At 39.1% G+C, this 22,184-nt stretch overlaps 1 protein-coding gene across 4 annotated transcripts in view; it reads left to right on the top strand.

Annotated features, from left to right (window-relative positions):
• The window catches only part of LOC135425283 (probable acyl-CoA dehydrogenase 6), a 76,499-nt gene that overhangs the window by 45,457 nt on the left and 8,858 nt on the right, over positions 1–22,184 (top strand). For 3 of the 4 annotated variants that reach the window (XR_010435543.1, XM_064677432.1, XM_064677421.1), the window contains exons 3-6: positions 1,564–1,693; positions 5,937–6,043; positions 11,684–11,851; positions 17,339–17,512. Coding sequence is in view for 3 of the 4 variants with exons in the window: in XM_064677432.1 (XP_064533502.1) it covers positions 1,564–1,693; positions 5,937–6,043; positions 11,684–11,851; positions 17,339–17,512 (579 nt within the window). In the remaining variant the exon portion in view is untranslated. The remainder of the gene's footprint in view (positions 1–1,563; positions 1,694–5,936; positions 6,044–11,683; positions 11,852–17,338; positions 17,513–22,184) is intronic. The other variant, XM_064677437.1, reaches the window with a different exon arrangement.

The following is a 22,184-nucleotide window of genomic DNA, read 5'->3' as shown; positions in this document are numbered from 1 at the left end:
TATGGATTCATATAAAATTAGTGAAAACTGTCTCATGCCAGATATCTTTAAATACTCCTGCCTTTACATGCACATACATTCCTTACTGCTCCTCAGAGCATGTATTTATTGATGGGGGCTTTGTAAAGGCAGGAGAATTGGATTATCTATTATATTAAACACATTCCCCTAGTGCTGGTTTTTTCCTTTCACTGCTTAAGCTCCCAGTAGGAACTTGAATTTTGTGCATATTTCTAAGACACATTCCTTTCAGACAAAAGTCTGGAAAAGTAGCCAATTTTTAATGCTGACAATCCAGACTATTCAGAATGACCCAAGAAGAAATGCTGTTTGAAAATTGAACTTATGCTTTGCCTTTTCCTTTTATGTTTTCCTTTCTTTCAGCAGAAAAAGGATGCACAAAGATAGTTTCTGTGGGTTTACAAAACAGATGATAGCATGCAAAGCCCTGTGTTTATACACATTGTGGTGTTTTGACTTTTATTTAATGGTGCTTTTCGAAAACTTCAGAGCAGGTCAGTAGAGGGGTGAGCTCAGTGTTTGATGTCAGCGAGCGAAAAGAGAAAGGGTTGATTGCCCTGTATTGTGTGTGTGAGGGGTGGGGGTTATATCTATTTATTTGACAATTTCTTCGTCAGTCTTCAAATGAGTTTAAAAAAAAAAAAGAGGAAATGTTATCTAATCAAAGCTTCTCAGTCAACCAACGACGTCAAGCAGTAACCTTCACTTTCTCACCACATTTCCTTTGGACTACGAGCTATTTAATACAACTAGAAACTACCTCATCCATCATAGCAACGTAGCCCTTTTCTGTGCTTCACTACATGGTGGGTTTATCATCAGTGGGCATGGAAATAAGGTGAAGAATAATTTCCTCTTTAATTGAATTTTCAGATTGGAATGTGTGTGTGGGGGGGAGCACTGGCCTGTGCTGGGACGTGGCCAGCACCCCAGGTTGTCAGCCTCCTGCTAACGAAGAATGCTTTAATGACTGCCCAGACCAAGGGCCAGGATATGAAATGCACATGTTCATTGTATTGTAGTTGTGTCCAATCCTGGACTTTGAGCTATGACAGTAACTCAGCATACAAACACGACCTGCCTGTGGTCTTGCTCTGTGCTGACTTGAGTGTTGCGTCTGAGAAAAATGATTGCATTGCGGGGTGAGAGCCAGTGTCAGGCATTATCATGGAGAAATAAAAGCACTTATTACCTCATGGAGTGATTTGTTCGTATGACCTTACTGTTAGAAAGAATAATTTTGCCTTCCGATGTTGTTTTCAGCAGCATGTCACTTCTTCCTGCCATTTCCAGTAAAAGTAATGAGGCTACTTAGGATATTTAGAGGTGACCTGATGTGCACACAGGTAATTGGAGCAGGTGTAATTCTCAATTTAGAATAGTGTGGTATCGCTTTTGTGAAAGGAAAGATGATAATTGTCAAATACTTAAAAATTAATAGTGAGATTGCAGTTGGCAAGCCCTTGCAGTAGCAATATATTTTTTTTCTTGTTGCTTATGCCAGTCTAGAACATGAGAATCATAGATTTGTTTTTTCCTCAGAATATGGTGGCATGGGCTTGGACTTCTCCTATAATATTGCAGTGGCAGAAGAGCTGGGAAATATCCGCTGTGGAGGTATTCCTATGGCTATTGGAGTGCAAGCTGGCATGGCTACTCCTGCTCTTACAAGGTAATTTTCAGAAAATTTAGTTTAGCCTAAACCCCAAATTATTTTAGGTTTAGGCCTTAAACCCAGTCTATATAAGAGTAGGAAAAAACAATACTGTGCAGTCGCACTTCAGTAATGCTTGAGGAAGGAACCCACTCTTTACTTCTCTCAGACAGTTTGGTTTAGGGAAGAAAATTTTTTTAATGTTAGATTATTACATATTTAAACATAAGCCTTGTTTACTAGTAGATGATATGTTTACAAACACAAAACGTTGGTATCACAGCCAATAGAAAATTTTTAATTCCAGAATCCCTCTGTTCATATTTGTCTTTTTTCTTAGGCAGATATTCCCAGTGCAGTCATACTAAGGATGCATTTAGTTGTAATGATCAGGATCAGTCTAATTCTGGTTTATAGTTTACTTCCTCTTTTCCAGCTTTGCAAGGAGTCATTCTATGTCCTAAAGTTGTAGCAGATGTATCATGCTTCCTAAATATGCCCATTCCATGCAATTAATCATTTTACTTTTTCTTAACTGCTATGTCAGCGTTCCTTTTTTTTAGCACTTGCTGTCATTTAGGCTCCTGTACTTTCTGAACCTCTTTTGTTGTTCTTTTTTTCCTCCCTCAATAGAAGTGACAATTACCAAATTCTTCATGTAATAGTTTCACAATCATTCTACATCATAACATCAGTTTGCAAAACTAGAGGGAGGCAACAGGTTGGTCCAGCCGTTTGACCCTGGAATATGGATATGCCTAAAATTTTGGAAGATGGGGGTAGGAATGAAACTCAAATGATTATCATGAAATTGGGAATTTCTCTGCACAAAACAGATATACAAGAGGGGAAATTTTGCTCTGAAGAGCATTTTAGGGTTGGGTTATTTGTTAGTGGTTTTTTCAGCTTTATTCCCTCCCCATCCCCCCTGAATGAAAACACCTCTACATCTACTGTAGTCTGGAATGTAAGCTCTATTCCCTTGACATCCACTTATCCTTCTGCTCAGTATGTGTGACTTTGGAGGTCTCATCTATGGCAAATTTTTCCTAAAGTTTTCTTCTCCTTTGTGTAATACACCAAAAGCTTGCTGCAAGCATGGAGTTCACTATGTCTGTTGAAAAAACAGCTTAGTTATAGTCCAACCGATAATAAAAATTGTATTTTAAAAGACTTCAGAGAATAGTACCTTGCCCTCATGGCAGCTTTTTATTTCCAGGAGTTTAAAGAAAATCTGTGGGTAAAAGAAGACGTGATTTTGTTTCACGTCTGCAGTTTTTTTGGTCTTCTGTAGTAAAGCAGTGAAGCTATGCACATTTGTGCTAGTGAAATCCTAGAGGGGATGTTCTTGGAAAATAAGTGTGAAAATATTGTTAAGTTGATGAAATCTGTTAACTGAATTTGTGTCTGTATTAGTGAATTTTCCACCCACTGTTAAGTCAATTCCACTGTCTATTTATACAGTAAAATCTCCCACTCTTCACATGTAAAAGTGAAACTTGGTAATGAAAAGAGAAAGCTGGTTGCTACAGGAAATTTTGCCTAGGGATGGTTTCTATAAAGATATCTGTGTACTGTGGCAATTCTAGACAAGCTCAAAGAGATAATTCACAAATGGACCTGGTTCAGAACATAACTTTCTGTCAGGTCTTCCAAATGCATTCTGATCTAATACTTCAGTTGCTTGCTTACAAGTAGAGTGAAGAAAGCAACTCTTAGCTGAGAAAGTGAAGGATACACATTTGTCAGACCTTATAAACAAACCCGTAGGGTGTCAAATCCAGAGTGATATCAGATCAATGTAGAGCTACTTTATCTCAGCAGTAGGCAGTGAACTCTCCTTTTTTTTTCCTATCATTTATAGGAAAACAGTAAGGATAATGATGACTATTTAGTGGGAAGAGAGTGCTTTTCGATTTCATCAGCTTACCTGTCACTGATTCTTTCTCCACCCTAGACAGCAGCATACCTGGGAATTAATATCCAAAAAGTTAGTTTTACTATCTGATTTCTTGTTTGCTGTAAAGGAGAGAAGCAGCAGCTGACAATCCAAACATATAAAGGTAACTGTGTGGATCATGGAAGTGTTCTTACCTCTGTATTTTGCCATGGTTTTATTTTCCTTTTACCCTCTGTTTACAAGATTGTATACCACTGGCATTTTTGTCTTTGTTTTCATGACATCACACCAATGTTACTTATAAAATGTGGAGCAAGAAAGGATGGATCACTTTCATGCAATGCCCTGTGTCACAATCTCACACTTGGGACTTCGGGGTTACTCAGCATCAGCAAGGTTTACTGACTGTAGACTCGTGTGTGTATGCATACACACATGCATAGAAATGTATTTTAGAGTGATGCTAAGTCTGCACAGTTAATCACATGGGAAACTGCTCAGGGATGTGGCACCAGCCCAGAAAGCATGTCTGTGTTGAGCCAGAGCATGATCTCATTGCAAACAGTTTTCTAATTCTGGAGCTGTTAAACTAGGAAGAAGTGGGTATTGCATTTGTGCAAAACTGAGATTTTTCTGGGATGCATATAAGACGGGTAGAATTTTACAGAAATTACATATTTCTAACACAATAGCTAGCTTCTTGCTGAGCTGCATTGCTTCCTGCAAGGCAAAGAGACCCATGATTGTATGAAAATAGTGTTACCAGACTTCTTTAATTGCAAAATAACTTCTTCTGTAACCTCATTTTTGGAAATAACTGAACCGTTTTCTGGAACTTAATACAAACAAAGATATCAAACCAAAAACATTATTCTGAGAAAAGTTCTTGCTGTGAAAATCCTCAGTTGAAATACTAAAGGCTGGCAAAGTTTCAAGCGTCAGAAAGCGTTGCCAAAAATCCCCACTAGCTACTTTCATAATTTGATTTTCCATGTTGTTGGTTGGGATTTTTTTTTATTCTGTTTAATGAATGTTCAGCTGGCCATACTTGATCATGACCCAAGGAAAATTAAAAAAAAAAAAAAAAGCACTACACTACATAACAGCCATGAGGACTTTCTTCAAGTATGCTGGAGACTTGCTTCTTGTATTTATTTGGGATTCCTGCAGTGATTATCAGCAGAGACAGAAATAGGAATTGAGCTCCCTCTGTGAACTAAGTGAAAGTGTCTGCCAGCTCCCAGACTGTTCCTTGGCTGTCCTATGTCCTTTGTGCCAGGGTTGGACTGGAAGGGGCAGCTTAGTCCTAGCTAGAATGGCATCACTTTTTTGAAGTACTGGGTCAATATTTTAGAAGGACAGCCCAGGTAACTGCAGTTTTCTTAGGCAGCCAGTGAGCCCAAGGAGATGAGTGGCAATGATGACCTGAGAAGCCTCATACCAAAGACGAGGCTGAGGAAGAACTTGACTTTTATGGATTTCTGCACACAGAAAACTCATTACATGACCTGAGGAATTTTTCAGTTGCACAAGAGAGGTTCGAGAACTAGACCACAAACTCACAATTCACACTGCAAGACAAAACCAGTTAATGTTAATTAGGACAGAATCAACCATGAAATATTTTGAATGGATGCAAGCAGCTAAATTCTGAATGGATGCAAGCAAGGGAAAATAGCATGTGTCCCTTAACAGGATTAAAACGTGGCCAAGTGAATTTTTTGTGTTAAAATGCCATCAACACTTTGCTGTTTCCTTTTTTATTTTTGTGGAGACTAGAAGGACAGCTGAGAAGAAGGACTAATGGATTTCACTGTGTGATTTAAATGCAGATGTGAAATACTAATAATTTAAATACTGATATTTGCAGAAGGTGTCCATCACACGTCATAACTTTTCAGTCACCACTAAATCCTGGCAAAGAGCTGGCATGTGCAAAAGTCAAAAGATGTACAGAGAGCAGGTCCTCCATCCTGGCTGACTGTAGACTGGTGTAGGAGTATTGAGGGGAGACCCCAGGGGTTACGTTTATTTAGTTCTGGTAGCTTTCAAAGCAACAGTCATAAAGATAGATTTTGGGCATCTAGACCACACATTTCTGTGGGAGTAAGATGCCTGAATACTCATTAAAACTTGTTTGAAATGATTGTGACTGCATTTCTGGTGAAAACTCTGAATCATAGAGTCATAGAATCACCCTTTAGAGGGTATCGATTCTCTCTTTTAGCTCTGGGACAGCTTTTACCTAGTCATAGGAAAATTGATCATTGTATGGGTAGAGAAAAATTTGTAACTAACTTCTAAATAAAATTTACCTTCAAAAGCTTTTAAGATCCTATCCTTTTCATTATGTTATTGCAGGTTTGGTTCTGATGAGTTGAAAAAACAGTTCCTTGCACCAACTATAGCTGGTGATTTTGTGGCTTGCTTGGGAATCAGTGAACCTGGAGCTGGATCTGATGTTGCAAGTAAGTTAACCTAGCAAACTGACAACTTTAGACAGCCTGTTATTTTAATAGAAAAAATTGTGTTTACCTGATCCTTCTGTTTGCCACTATCCTTTGTAAGAAACACAAAGGATAGAAAGTCTGGTATGGTGAGGGCAAAAAGTAATATTCCAGGAGCGGTAACACATGCTTCTGATGCATCCAAAATCAATTAAATTTAATGTGTTTGTCAGGTGAATCAATAGCTATAACCTTGTCTAGGCTAAATGCAGCTGTTGTGCTGGCCCCAGTTTTCTCCTAGTGTTGTCCTGCTGCTGCCTCCCCTGGTCTGTCCGGGCTCACCCCTGGCCAGAGCGCTCCAGCACCGTGGTGGTTGCACAGCCACTGTCAGGCATGCAAATTTGCACATGTACATGACAGGTAACATGAGCTGTTCAACTGTACTAAAACTTGCACTGCCTTAAAACAGACCTCTCCATTAAATGTGGGCAAACTGTGGAGCCACTCTGTTCTGAAAGTGATGGCATCACTTTCACAATGGGTTCCTCTCGCTCATCCTTAATTCACCACAGCCCCTTCTGTCATTCCTGAGAAGCAAAAATATCTCTGAATTGGTGATTATTTTATTTAGAGCTAATGAAGAATTTGGCATGTCAGATCTATTAGCTTTGTGATTTAGTTACTTCGCATGCATCTTTTTTTCTTGGTTTAGTGCAAGAATATGTTTAAAAATACGGACAAATGAAACTTTTATTCTGAAGTGCCTGAGGCAGTAGAAAATTTGAAGAATTAAATTAAAACACGTTGTAGAAGACGTGAAAGGTGTCTCTTCTGACAATGAATCATGGGCTTCAAGGAAAAGGGATTGATAAGAAACCACTTTTAGAGGCTTACTTATTGAACAGAGCATGGCTAATTTGAACATTAAAAATTCCTGAGACAATGTCTTCCTGTAGACAAACTTGCTGAGTTTGACAGAAGTTTCTTGATCAGAGGAGTCCTATGTCTATCTCCTTGACCGAACTCATGTTGTTGTCTCAAGACAAATAGATAATTTTCCAGTGCTCGAGCAGTGGTGCAGCAGGTAGATTTCAAGAGAGTTAATGGGGATAATGAAATAATGGGACTAAATGATCATTGCTGTTTTCCTTTCTAGTTAATTGAATTTGTTCATAAGAAAAATTCCATAATTTTTAAAGACTTGTTTTTCATTAAAACAATCAGAAATTTGAATTTTGCTAATGTAGGAAATACAACATCATTTATTTTAATGAATACCTCTCTAGTTTAATTAGGTGATTATCAGAAATTTCTAATTATGAATATAATTTGTTTGATGCAGTGTTCCAGATAATAAGTAACATAAATATTCTTGTTGTTTATCATCTAGTTTAATTGGTATGATATACCTGAATTAGTGCAATTACAAACAAATTTGGAATCAACTAGGATTATCTGATGAACCTATGCTGCAGCTTGAAGGCAGACTGCAGGGTGAAATGACAATGCTTTCTAACCTGTCATGGAAGATCCGATTACTGGTATAAATTCAGAAACAACTTACGGTGCTTCCAAAGAATAATTTAATGGACAACTTAGTAATGAGCAGCACTAGCTTGTGTTCTGAGTAGCACTGTTTTGCACAAGGTAGAGAATATACCATCTTCAGGTGGTCCAGCTCTAAAGCAGACTGTGTGAAGATGCTCATGGTACTTGCTTTGGTTTCTTATGCTCTTAGGATGTTTGTCTCCCTCAGATAAGTGGAGGGACATAGTGAGTTGGGGACATGCTTCTGCTCTGTGAGCTGGTATATTTTATACTTAATAATAACACAGAGGAAGGTATCTCTAGCATTTTCTGCTGCCAGTTCCAAGATTACTGAAGGTGATATGAACACGGAAGAAAAAGGAAGTGTTTATCTACATGAGAACTGAAATGTGCCTTAAACTAATTCATTCAAAATTCATCAGAACAAAAAGTACTGTGACCATTAGTCTAATACAAAATTCATGTCAATTTGAAGAAACACCTGTCTGCTTTTAAATTTAGTTGTTGTATATTGTACATAATACAATGTACATAGTACAATGACTATGTGCAACAAATCTGGTACAGATTTGGCTTGAGAAGAAGAACGGTACAGTACGGTTGGTATGGAATATGTCTTTAATTTCAGGATTCTTGGTACCACAAATTATACACATTTGTGTTAGTTTTAATGATTGGATTCTTGGTACCACATATCATACACATTTGTGTTAGTTTTAATGATTTTGTCTCATTCTATCTCACTACTATTCCACAATTTATAGAATGTTTTGCGGATTATCTGTGGGGGATATGTAAGAACACAGCATGGAAGACACTTCCTCTTTCTTCAAGTTCTATCTTCCAGGCAACTGTACCTAATAAGGCTGTTTATATCTACCTCTTTAACATAGATATCTTGCCCCATTTTGTCTCAGTGGAATCCAGACCTTCTCTTTTTCTGGGTCGAGGTACTTGTACTTACCATGTTGAATTTGAAAAAAGATCTTTCCTTTCTTGCTAGGCAATATCTCAGTTGTCTGTGTTGATGATGTTTCCCAGGTTTGTGTCACCTGCAAATTTCTTTAGTGTATTCCTATCCTTTTAAAGATCATTAATGGAAATATTCAATAATTTTTGTCCAAAGGCTCATATTCAATGAGGACCTCAACCAGTGCCCTCCCTGCACATCAGCACTTCCTCTTTTAATGTGACCTGATGCAATTTCCCCTTTTGACTAGGTCCTTATGCACATTTCCACTTTTTTCCTAATTCTTTTCAAATTTTAATTCATAGTTACCTAGAAGTGTCAATTTTAGCTTGAGTGGTCTAACAGGATTTTTCATGTTCTGCTCTTCTCTAGAAAATCCCTTTTCATAATAAATCAGGTGGGTTTAAGCAAGATATCACAGAAAAATTTAATTCTCTTTTCTTTACAAATGTATTCTGAGGCTGCACAGATTGCCAAAACCAGCAACTTCTCTTTACACTAATTTCAATTTCTGTACAGTCCTTCCTGTAGCTGTTTTACTTTGTCATCTATATCATGAATCTCTCTGTAATCTCCTGTGGAATATTTACTTTTTGAGGTGTCTTCTATATGCCTCATTTTTTTCCCATTCACTTTTTATTTCTGTGGCTAAAAGAGTTTTGTTTGCCACCTCAGTCTTCTTTGATTTTGTTAGTTCTCATCTAAAAGATTTAACTTTGTTTGACTCGTCACGGTTCTTATTTCCGACCTCCAAACTGTAGCTTACTTTGATGATTAATTGTTCCTTTCCTGCAGGTCATCTCATGTTTTTTTTGAAGTGATTATTCATTCAGTTAGACTTGAAGGTATTTCTTTAAAGTTTGGATTTTTTTTTCCTTTGCTAATGATGCAAATTCCAGATATGTGTTCTTCGTATTTTACTTTGAGAATATATGTTGCTTATCTTTGATTATAACATTAACCTTAGAAGTTGGAGCCAACCTTGCCTTTAGTCAAATCTATTTAAAGCATGGCTGGACTCAAGAGAACAGTGGAAAAGAAAGTTGAGGCTCGAGTATATGTGATTTGAGTAGTGAAGTGACCAGCCCTGATTGCTTATATGGCACTAACTGTATCGTATGCCTTTCAGTAATGCCCTGTGCTCTTTCATAGAAGGGGTTCTTACAGCATGCTCTGTAAGTTGTTGAGTTAGAAAATCTAGAGAGTCAGTGGTGTGGGTTTGCAAAAATGAAATACTCACTGAAGTAGGCTTTTCCCAGAGCTATGCTCTATCAGGGAGAATAGTTAGTCAAACATTCCAAATTATCTTCATAGCCATATCCCTGAGACTGAGTCCACTTGACTTTAGTAAGTTGTTAAGTAGGTTTCCAAAGCCTGCTGTATTTTAAACATAAAACATATTGACTTGATCATCTTTCCTGTAATTAAAAAGAATCAACTCTTCATATGTTCATTTTTAATAGTTGTTTCTCAAGTGTTTGAAGTAAAATGTCAACCATTGAATCTGAGAGTACTTGAACATTCTCATTAGTAAGGCATTTGTTCTTTAATCTGTATTTGGGTGACTAGCAGCCTGTGACGCCATGCTTGCAAGAACTATTTACATTTGTGGTAACATCACAGTGCTCATTATTCCTCTGCAGACCTTCCATGGAACCTCTATCTAATCTCTTCGTTAGCTGTTCCACAACAAAGACATGTGTGATGTAAATTGCTGTGTATGCTGCCATCCCTGTAACACTATTTCAGTATAGTTGTATTTTTTTTTCCAGCTCTTTATGTCCTTCGCTTGTTATTTAGTCTCCATGTATATGATTGTCCAGTGTCTGTGTCCATGTATTATGAGCGTCAGTACTTTAGATTCCTTCACTTTCTTGGACTTCATTATTATACAGATTTCATATCTGTCCCTTGGACAGATTTGGCATAGTCCTTTCACAGACTGAATAGCTCTATGGCTGCTGTTTTTATTCACATTAGTACTATCTCTTTGCTGTTCATCATTATCTGCTTGTACATTCCTTTAGCCGTAGCTATATCTCATAGTCCTTTGTTTTATACCTTATACAATTTTTTCCCATCATTTTTCCCCTGTTCCTTCATTAACAAGACTGTTTTTCAGCCATGCTTACCTCAGTCCTAGTTTGTCTTGTAAATGAAGATCAGATACTTGGTTTTGCTTTTGGTTTGTATTTAGAGCCTTTGGAAGAACATTCATGTGCAGATTGAGTGTGTATGAAAGTATAACTACATGACTCAAATGTGCTTCCACTTTGCTTTCTGATTCCCACTCTCCAAATCTACAGTTGTCCTCAGTAGGTGGGCTCTTACAGACTTTATAGTCTCGTTAGATTTATAGATGCTATCAGGGGTATGGTGGGTTCTCTTATACATCACCAATTTATAGCTGGATATACTGGAGAGTCTTCCTCAGATGGGGTTCTAGTTGAAGAAATTCAATTGCAGGGGAAAAAAGCCAGTTCTTTGGAAATTCTGCTGAAGTGTAAATAATAACTAATGATTCACTCTGGCTGTCTGTTGCAGCCAGGGCTGTGCAAACACACAGAAGAAAATAATTTTTTGCCAGTGGCTATAAATAGTAGGTGTTTAGAACTCCATCATGTACAGCCATTCATAGCATTTAGACTTAGCCTTTTGATAGTTAACCAGCTTTGAACTTATTGCACCATTCTGACCAAGAACATGCAGGAAGTGCACGTAGATATATCTTTATTCATACACAGGTATTGAGACTTATGTTTAAGTCAGGGCTCTGAAATTAAAGGCCTCCTCAGTGACTAATGTGCACAGAACCACTAATAGATCACCTCAGAGTGGAATGCTTCTGTCCCAAGTTTTTGACCACCACATTTACTTAGGGAGTTTTCTGCTTTCATCCATTGGGATGAAGACTCCACCTAAAGGAGGGTAAGAGTAGTGGTCCTGTTTCCCTGGATTGTCTTCTAAGAGTTGTCCATACTGGTTTACCTTGTGCCTGGAATGGTTAGAGGACTTGGGAGGTACGAGGGAGAACCAAATATTAGTTGTCTGTCAGAGCAAGAGTGTGACTCTGCCAGTTGTATAGGGACCAACTTATCTTCCCTTCACAGGAATAATGCTTCATTTCCTATGTTTTGAAATAGATATCAAGACAACAGCTGTGAGAAAAGGTGATGAATATGTCATAAATGGCGGTAAGATGTGGATTACGTCTGGGAGCCAAGCAGACTGGATGTGCCTGCTGGCAAACACCAGTGAAGGACCTCCCCATCGAAATAAATCTCTCATATGTCTGCCAATGAATCTACCTGGTAATAACACATCTAATTTGATTTTATTGGTGTTTTTTTATATGCCTAATACAAGAAGGAAAGGTGTTTGACAGGTGTTTGACTGCACCCATAAATGTTATTCTAAGTTAGGCGTCATACAAATTTGATACTGAATTGCATTTGCACACTTCTATGAAAAAATAGAAAGGGGAAGAAATTTAAATATTTTGCAGACTTCAGCTTGTGACTCCCAGATAATTTTACATGGAGAGCCCTTTTCACCACCAATGAATTTATAGATGCTTTTAAGATATGTTTGCATGGGAATACTTAATAACCATATGAAAATAGAAGGATAAAGAATTTAAAGATTTCAAACTTGGGAAATACCTCTCAAAATAGTTCTAATCCCATACGCCATTACCTTCCTCCCAGGAACCCATTAGCAGATCTGATGCTGTTGGGGTGGGTTTACTGACCAGTTGGATTAAATGCTAGAAGGATGCAATGCTGTGCTGTGTGGGTGGTCCTGATCTTCCTCCGATAACCATCCTCCACCACCCAGCCTGATGGGCTTGCTGAAAAGAAGTGCAGGCATACTGAGTGCTTCATGGCTGTGCTGTGCAAAGGGATCTTTTTGCCAGGGCACTATCAGTCTAAATTACAAAAACAGCCTGTGAGTTAAATGTGGGCTGGAGCAAAAGATTCAAATATCTTGGAAGTAGGGATTTGGTTTTGAAGAAGACTAATAATTTGGGTGAAGATGTGGAAGAAACACATCCTGATCCATGGGTACAAGTTTCAGTGGTACAGTCCACAGTGTCTGTTCCTGAGTAGTCTGCAGACCTTGCAGACATAATATGCTGTATGCATGAAGGACATTATTCAGAGGATGCACTTAAGGTTGTAGTAGTGGGGATCTTTTGCAGTTTGACACCTGTTCAAAAGTTTTAAAATCTTTTTGGTAGTCATTCATTTTAATATTTAAAATATGCAATGTATTCATTTATGTAATATATAATATATATAATATATTTAATACATAATTTAAAATTTAATGTTGTTTTAATATTGAATAATGTATATTATTTTACATATAAAATATTTAAGCTTATGGCATTTTTGTTAATTCAGTTCAGAGTATTTTACATACAAAATATATATCGTTATTGGCATTACGGGCATTTCACATGTAGGAACACCACCACGGCAGTGATGTGAATGTGGTATGTTCAGATTCGACTGAGAACAAAACCCAGGTCTCCAGTGTTGCAAAAGAGAATGATGAGAGCTTCCTAAGGGAATGTCTTTTAAGTGAATTTCAGTATGGAGTAAGTTGAGCAAGTGAGTTGCTCTGGGAATTAAGCAAGTTCTGAGTGGGTTGTGTTTCTACAACCTCTGCTCATTTGGGACAGGCTTTGAATGGGAGCTCACAGGAGACGGACCTGAACTGCTTCACTAGTTGTAGACTGTCCTTGCCGATAAATGATCAGTGAACATATAACTCAGAGCCAGAATCTCCCTGAATTTCCAGATAAATTCACTTATCAGATTTGTGTGCTGATAAGTGAATGAAGTCCTTCTTGTGATTTTTCACGAAAGGGTCAGAATGCAGATCCAATACTACTACTCTGAGATCAGTCTCCCTAAAAAACAAAGCAGCTGACCCGCTGTCAGTGGCAAATCAAATATGCAGAAATTGACTTACAGGTTTTCAGCTACTTTGCCTATTCCAAAAAGACACATGAATTGTTCTAACTTTTAGGAAGGGGAAGTTTTTAGATCTCACAGCCACAAAGCAGACCTTCTTTACCTGCATTAAATAGATTTAGAGTAGAAAGATTGCCTGATTGAAGCTGATCTGCAGGAAGTGTAGAAGTCTTCCTATAAACAAAAATTGCACTCCTCAAAGTGTATATTTTAATTCTAATGTGTGATATAGACATTTTTCTACAAAAGGGTCACTCTACCAAGATTGGTGATCTTTTGAAATGAAGTATTGAGACAGCTGATTGTGCTCAGTGGTGAGTTGTATCAGTGAGGTTTTTCAGGAAGCTCCATCTGTTTTGATACATCCTAAGGATGTCTGTTGGCCAAAGATTGTACTCTGTGGAGGGCAGCAGACCAAGACTTACAGGAAGTGTCTGGAGGATATCACCGAATGATGCACTTTCAAACGTCTGTGGATGTACGTGTGTCAAAGCTCCAGAACAGCTGCAATGGAGAGCAAATGTCTGACTCACTGCTGCAGTCACCAGCCTATATGTCTGGGTAATGAATGATCCATCATGCAGGTCCATAATTTTTCATGAAAATCTAAATAATTTCATACTTCTGTGATGTGGTGGGGGAAAAAAAGAGAAAAAAGTTTCAAGTCTGAAAGCAAATTATTAATTTCAGCAATTGATAGTTCATTGGAGATATGAAGTAGGGTTTGCTTTGTCTAATTTTAGATGTATACACTGTCTATTCTGAGGTGAAGCAAATCATGGCCAAGTTTGACAGAGACTGCTGAATACATTTCTCATAAGGGGAATTTCAGTAGCAGCAGTGTGGATGCACAGTAGATATCCAAATTAGGTGAATAGTCCTCATACTTACAGTTTCTTTAAAAAAAAAAAAATCTGAATTTTTCATAGGAGGAAAAATAATCTAACAAGTTGTAAAATGTCTGTGTGTAAGGTATATAGACAAATGGCTTGCAGCTCTAATCTGGTAAGTATTTGTCCTCTGAGCCCTCAGATAGCACTAGAGTAGGTTGCAAGGAGGAGTTAATAAAGAGAAAAGCATCCAGGAGAAGGAAAAGAGCACATTTCTCAGGTTGCAATTTCAAACATGTCTGTTTCCATTTGTAATGGCACTAAATGGTGTTAGGAGAGAGCAACTGCCTTTCTCGTGAGATAGAATATAGGAAATAAAAGAGATTGTCAGATGGCTTGAGGAGTGGGAGAAAATGAAAAATCAAAGATGTCTGGGAAGAACTACCCAGGAATAAATAGAGCAATCCATCTCTATCCATCCAGTGATACTGGTGCAAGAAGCATAAATAGCTCTGTTAGAATGCTTTTAGTGAGTCAAGCACTTGGCCTTAATAAATAAAGATTTTTTTGTTATTGTGTGTGATTTATTTAATACAGACAAATTCCAGGAGTTATCTGGGCATGTACTGCTGCTGGTAATTTTTCATTTATAGTACCCCTTATGAAGAGAAGGAAGATAATTAAATGAAGTAAAGGAAGATTTTTATGCCCATATGTTGGCCAAAGAGATAATTATGTATCACTGTCTTCCAAAATGTAAAGCCTGTGCTAGCAACAGAAGGAGTATTATAGGAGGCTGGTGCAGTTTGGCCTCCTTCTGTGAGAGAAACATGAATTAATCTAAGAGCAAGTGAAACTGGTGGGGCATGACAAAGGAAGATACTGCTGGATTCATGAAACTTGAACACACAACCCAATCTGGAAGAATTACAAATAGAAATTATTAGCACATTTAGCTAGTTCAACCAAACCTGTTAGAGCTCTCCTCAGCAGTTGTTGTTGTATGTGGATCTGGGAAGAAAACAGGATTGATTTAGTAATATAAGAACTGGCAGCAGTTGTGCTTTTTCCAGAAGAGACCTTAGTAAACCACCCACTAACAAGAGCAGTAAGTGCATCTTCATATGAGTGAGGAACAGTGATTGCATAAAACCAGCTGGCTTTAGACCAAAGACATGATCTTTGAGACTCTCAAAGAAACCAAGTAGTAATATTCCAATGGGAAACAATGTTCCAGAAATCATTTGGGCCTGTAAATGGCTCAGTATGTGGTTGTTTAGCTCTGATTTTAATACAGAAACAAACCATAAATGCTTTTTTGGCTGACTGGGTGCAAATTGCTGGATAATTTTCAATTCAAGAGTCAAGAATTTTTTTACAGCTGTCCTGATTTTCTTCCCGCATTGAACACATATCAAAGCAAGTATTCCTAACTCATAATCTGTTTACAGATTGATTGGCGGGGGAAAATCTTGAGTGAAAATTGTGGATTTCTATGTGGACCTTATTCTGAGAGCAGTCTTGGCATTTGGAAATACTGTCAGTATTTCATCTCTGTGAAGAGATGAAACTTTCCACAACCTTATTCAGTGCAGCCAGAGAGTGAATTTGAAGGAAATGACTGCCAACTTCTTCTGCCTGCAAAACCAAAGTGATTTTCACATGGCTGAAAGCCTCCTATGAGTAGAAGTTGAGATGTCTACATTAGTTCGAAATAGATGTTCTCTGAAATCCAGGAAGGATAGCAAGGTACAAACCAGTACAGAGGGACCACAACAATCCGTGTGTGGTGACCAGCTCCTACTGAGCCATGTTAGAGAGTAGTAGAGGATTGAAAAAGATAGAATAAAGAGAAAAATATTAACAGAACACCTCCTCATCACAAAACTGATTAGATTACTATGTATGTGGATAGCAAAAAGGCTTGGTTTTCTGCAAAGATACACATGTTGATTTGGAAGACAGTTTTTCTACGTATTGACTTGGCAGTTGTAAATTAGCAGGTTTTGCTCGATATTTCGTGCCTGGTTGCTGTCCTTCTTTTACCTTTGAACCATTCTTGGCTTTCATCCTGAAAAATTGCATTAGCCTCAGAGCAACAGGAAGGTAAAACCTGAAGGCAATGGAATTGCCACAAGAAAACAGTAGGTGCCTGTTAAACTCTCATGGCACAGTGGTATAAGCCATGCTTGCATCTGAACAATAGGAAGAAAGAACTTGAAGCTATGAAAAAACAAACAACAGGAAGGAGTTCTGCCTGGTGTGATGGGGTAGCTGAACTCTTACATAGACAGACCTGAAGGAAATGGGTTCATCTTCAACAGACCATTGCATGTGGGGTCAGATTCAGTGCAGTGTAGGAAGGTCTCTGTGGAAGCAAACCCTCCCACAAACACGTCCACATGAAAAATCAGAGGAATGAATAATGATCATTGTTCCAGAAAAAATCAGGATGGGATAGAAAGGGGAGAACAAATGAGGAAGAGAGAGAAGGAAGAGGATTTCCAGAGGGAGAAATTCTCTAGTTGCACCTTAAAACATAGCTCTATTTTTGTCATTATTGAATATTTCTCTACTGTTTCACAGCAGTGCAGGCACTCAGCAAATACTGCCAGATTGAATTCCAGCACTATATTACAATGCTAGATAAAAATCAAACATAAGCAAATAAATAATGCATTGTTTGAATGTGTGCCTGAAGTGAGATTATTATGACTAGTAAACATTTATTATTTGGGGACATAATGAAAAGTGGGACCTTTACAATTCAAGTTTCTGATTTGCTGGTTAAATAAAATGGAAAAAGTCTTCAAAAGGGGTTTTGGGCCATTTTACTCCAGAATACTGTTGGGTTTTTCCTAAAGATAGGTTTCACTGTAGTCTTGGAACGTACCTTCACATCTGCAAACTTTTCTTTCTGAAAACGCTGTACTTGTTCATAGCGCTTTCATTTTTTGAGGCCTTTCTAATACCCTTTTTTCTTTAGGCATTCATGTTGCTAAAAAGATAGACAAACTGGGCATGAGATCATCGGATACAGCTCAGATCTTTTTTGAAGATGTAAAGGTCCCCAGCAAAAACCTCATTGGTGAGGAAGGAAAGGGTTTTACATATCAGATGTTGCAATTCCAAGAAGAGCGGCTGTGGGGAGTAGCCACTGGTAAGTCATCATTTGCGCTTCTGCGGCTGGGTAGGGACACAAGGGTCACTCTTCGCATGACTAACAGCACTTTCCTTTTCTTGTAAACTGCAATGATGTTTTATGATCTGTTTTTGAAATCTGTCATAGCCTAGATACAGACAAACTTCAATTTCTCTAGAAAAACCTGAAATAGAAGGCATTTTGTGAGGCATCACAGAGGCTGTTTTGTTTCCTTCTCTTGGTGCTTCTCTGCTGATAAGAAAATATGGCATCCTGTTATGTTTGCTACAAATATAGTGCAAAGGCTAACAAAATACTGGCATGAAATAGAAGGACGTTGACTTCTCCTGTAGTACAGTAAATTATGATATTTATCCTGGATTTTAGAAATTTAACTTATTGGCTGTGTAAAGAAGTGTCTCTTACAGGATGCCAGAGCTTTGTTTTTGCAGATCTGTTTTACCTCTGTACAGCACCAAATTCCTTTCCCTGAAATTATGTTTTCAGTGTTTCTGTTACTCAGAACTCAGGCAGTACTCAAATCCATGTACTTGAGTTGTATGGCTTGTGGATATTCCAGAAAACCAGATCCAAGTGTGGATGGTCCATTTTCAACCTCCAAACTTTCCCCCTATCCACCAGTGTTTGCTTCTTGAAGTTAAATATAATGTGGTTCATGGTAAGAAAATTGGTCCTCTTTAAATTTCGGGGTTGTCTTAATCATGTCACTGTGTTTGTGCTCTTGTGCATTCCCTGTCTCTACTGTCTGTGTGTGGCTGGGGAATTTGGAATACTAAGAAGTGGTGTTTTGATTCAGTGAGCAAATAAAAAATGACTCTCTGTTTTGAGTTGATCCCAGACCAAATATTTTGGAGTTCAAATGCTTTAAAACAAAAATCTTTGGTTTGAGAGCCTGAGATAAATAGGAAGCCTGAGAGTAGTTTTAGCAAAGGACCGGAGGTTACACTTGCAAGGGATGTCACTGCAGGCTCAGGCAAGCCAGAGATGTGATCCTACCACTGGTCCTGTTTTAATCAAGGAGTACGCAGACTGCAAGGATGTGCATTGTGCATTTTTATGCTTGGTTTGAAGTCTAAATTAGACAAACCATCAGAAGCTCTGCGTTGCAGTGAGTCTCCCCAGGCAGCAGAGTAGCTCGCAGCATTAGTCATGCCCCAGGCAAAAGTGACGTGCACTAACAGCGTTGACACACAAAGCCTGGCAGGTTAGATCATTCCTGTTAAAAACACTGACAGCTTGGTACTGTCCAGCCTTGCACAACTGCTTGGCAGTCACCGTGCTCTGCCAGGAAATGGGACACAAGATTTCAATTCTTCTTTTTCCCTAGAACAACCCAGTGGAAGCAGGTGAACCCTTACCTTGGATGAGCAGCCTGGGAAGGCCAGGGAGAGGCCATCACGGAGGAAGAGCCTTGGAGCTCACCAAGAGAGAGGGATCTGCCTCCTGCAGTGTGCTGGCTACTGTGTTATACCTTGCTGAGCCCCCTGCTTTTGCTTTTATCCACTCTCTGATATAAAATGCATGAAAGCACCGGGAGCAGGGACAAGACCTATGGTTTGGGCAGAGTTCCAAACTTTGGGAGTAACCATTTGTGGTAAACTAGAAACCCTTGTTTAGAAGGGAGCCCAATATTTGATCAGTGAGATTTGTTACACCACAACATCTAGCTGTTAACTTCCACTCCTGCAAATAGTTTTACATATGTCCAACCACGAGTGTTTCGCTGAAGGCTCTCAGATGTGCAAAACAATGTACATGCCTTCAGTAGTTTTGTGGTTAGGTCTGCACATTTAATCCTCATCGTCACTTCTTCCCCTCAGAATGATGTTTCCATTCCTTCCCAGTTCATGGCTATTCATGCGACACTGAAAATTTTCAGTCTGCTTTTAAACACTTTCCAGATCAGTCCTGGCATCCTCACTTTCACTGCTTCCTAAAACTTGGAGAAGGCAGTTGATCACCATTCTTGTCTACCTTTCGGTTTTGGGTGTAGTTTTGTTGTGTTTGGTTTTTCTTTGTTGTTGTGGGTGGGGTTTTTTGGTTTGGTTGGTTGGTTTTTATGTATTTTTAGTTTCAAGTACCATGTGCCCCAGCCTTCTCTTTATTAATTATATTCTTTGTGGCCAGTTTCCTTCTTCACTGATTTTTTTTCTTTTAAAATGTATTTTTGGTCAAACAGATTTAAAATACAGATGGAAAACTAACTTCCTGGAATCACAAAATTTGGTCCCAGGTGTGGTCTTTCCTTCTGAGTGACGCATAATCAAAGACATTGGTCAAAGTTGCTGTGCTTCTTGCTTCATGGAAAGAGAAGAGCTGCCACATGTGTCTGCCATGTTGTGACACTCGGTAAATACTGTCCATTTGAGGACCTGTTGCACTGATCACAGGAAAAGAATGTTGCTATGACAAGAAAGCAAACACTTGTTCTGTGAATTGCTTAACTTGGAGACAAAGAGGGTGTCTCAGTGTCCATGAGAGAGCAGAATGGCACTTTTCTAATTACTTCTATCTGCTCCTGCAATCTCAATTTTACGAGCACCATTGAGTCATGGCCAGTAACCAGGATGACAGGTCCTTTTGCATGGGCAACACATGTCCTTAAGAGACAGATTGCTCAGCTTAAGAGCTCACTGGACGTCTCACTACAGCCACAACCTAAGAAAAATATATCTATTTCCTTTTCTTTTGAGAGGAAACATAGCAAAGCAAAGCATCTTTACATTGAGAAGAAGTTTCAAGTGGAAAAATATAAGTTGGATGAAGGTATGAGGAAAAGATTATTCTGCATTTGGCAACTTCAAGTGCTTTCACAGTTCTCAGCTGTGTGGTAGATCATGCATTCCTTAGGCTGCCCTAGAGTAAGATTTCCTGGATATCCTGTCAGGTGAAACCCATGGGGCTACATTTGTCTGATGATGTGGAGAACACTTTATGATGAAAAATGGAAACAAATATACGGGGGAAAAAGTTCTTAGGGGAAATGGGTTTCAGTGTTGTGAATGGCATTTCTCTGTACTGGTATGACCAGCGAAGTATTGTGTGCTGTTATGTTGCACAAGGCTGTTGGCCATCATGGTATTCATGATCTGCTGGATTTCATTGCTGTTTGCTGCACAGCTAGACCTTGCCACATTAGAGCTATGTTCATAGCTCTAAATACCTGTAGTCATATCATCACAGAATAGTTCGTGTTGGAAGGGACCTTTAAAGAGCATCAAGTCCAACATCTTGCACTAGACCAGGTTGCTCAGAGCCTCATCCAACCTCCTTGTTGGGATGGGACATCCACAATTTCTCTGGGCAACCTGTTCACCACTTTCATCATAAGGATTTCTTAGACTCATAGAATGATAGAATGGCTTGGGTTGGAAGGGACCTTAAAGATCATCTAGTTCCTACCCCAATACCATTCTTCCTATGTTCAATCTAAATTTCCTCTCTTTCAGTTTAAAACTAGTGCCCCTTATTCTGTCACTACTTCTGGTAAAAAGTCACAGTCTTTCTTGCAAGCTCCCTTTATATATGGAAAGGCTGCAATAAGGTCTCCCCAGAGCCTTCACTGCTCCAGGCTGAACAACCCCTACTCTCTCAGCCTGTTCTCATGGGAGAAATGCTCCATCCCTTTAAGCTTCTTCAGGATCCTCCTTTGGACCTGCTCAGTGTCTGCTTTGTACTGTGGGCTCCAGCTCTGGATGCAGGTGGGGTCTCTGAAGAATGGAGTAGAGGAGGACAATCACCTCCCTTGACCTGGTGGCCATGCTGCTTTTGATGCAGCCCAGGGCAGTCCTAAGATTTTCTCTGTTTATTTCTGTGTGCAAATGGCAGTTCCTGGAAAAAGCAGAAGGGCAGCTAAGGAAATAGGAGGTTGGATCAGCAGGGGCAGGAAGGAGGCAGTGAAGTGGAGAGGTGGACACTATGGGAGCAGTTTTCTCAGGAACCCGCTCTGAGCCATGACGCATGGTGACAGCCTGAGCAGAGATGGGCCAAAGCCCCTTCATGATCTTCAGACCGTTTGCAAGCAGGACCTAAACAGTTGTTGTTCTGTTCCCTCCCATCTGGTCCTGCTCCTTCCTCCTCTTTGTTGTTTCCCATCTCCTCTTTCCCTGGTACTGGATGCTGGGAACCACACAAGCTGTGCTAGAGCACCTTGTTCTGACAGATCAGCTAAAGATTGTCCTTATCCCTACTGCCTTCCTTCTGCTCTTCTAGCACTGGCATGTTCAGTTTAGTTTCTCTCCCAGCAGCTCAGACTCAGCTGTATGCTTCCCAGGTTTTGGTCTGGGGGCAGGGGACAAGGGGTACCTGGACACCTCTTCCTGTTTCTTTAGCATCTCTCAAGGTGGAGACCATAGAAATACAAGTGAAAAAGCTGTTGGTATTATACATACCACAGTGTTGTGTGACATAATCCTTTGGAATAACAATATTTCTGTTCAAGAGATGTTCCTGAAAACAGAAATTTAGTTTCCTGTCCAGAAAACCAGCATTAGTGTGGCAGCATAGTGTAATAACACAGAAGAAATGAGGACATTACTGTATATGCTCTTTTGAAAAATAAGCATTGAGGCTAGTTGTATGAGAAAGAAAGGGAAAATACTTAGGAAATGACAAAAGCTGATGATTACGGAATGTGGGGACATCACGTGAAAAATGATGCTCTGTGGAA

This window comes from Pseudopipra pipra, chromosome 1 (assembly GCF_036250125.1).
Source record: "Pseudopipra pipra isolate bDixPip1 chromosome 1, bDixPip1.hap1, whole genome shotgun sequence".
In the NCBI taxonomy this organism is placed as follows: Eukaryota; Metazoa; Chordata; class Aves; order Passeriformes; family Pipridae; genus Pseudopipra; species Pseudopipra pipra.
Note: the sequence above shows the minus strand (reverse complement) of the source record. Positions and strands in the feature narration are given on the sequence as shown.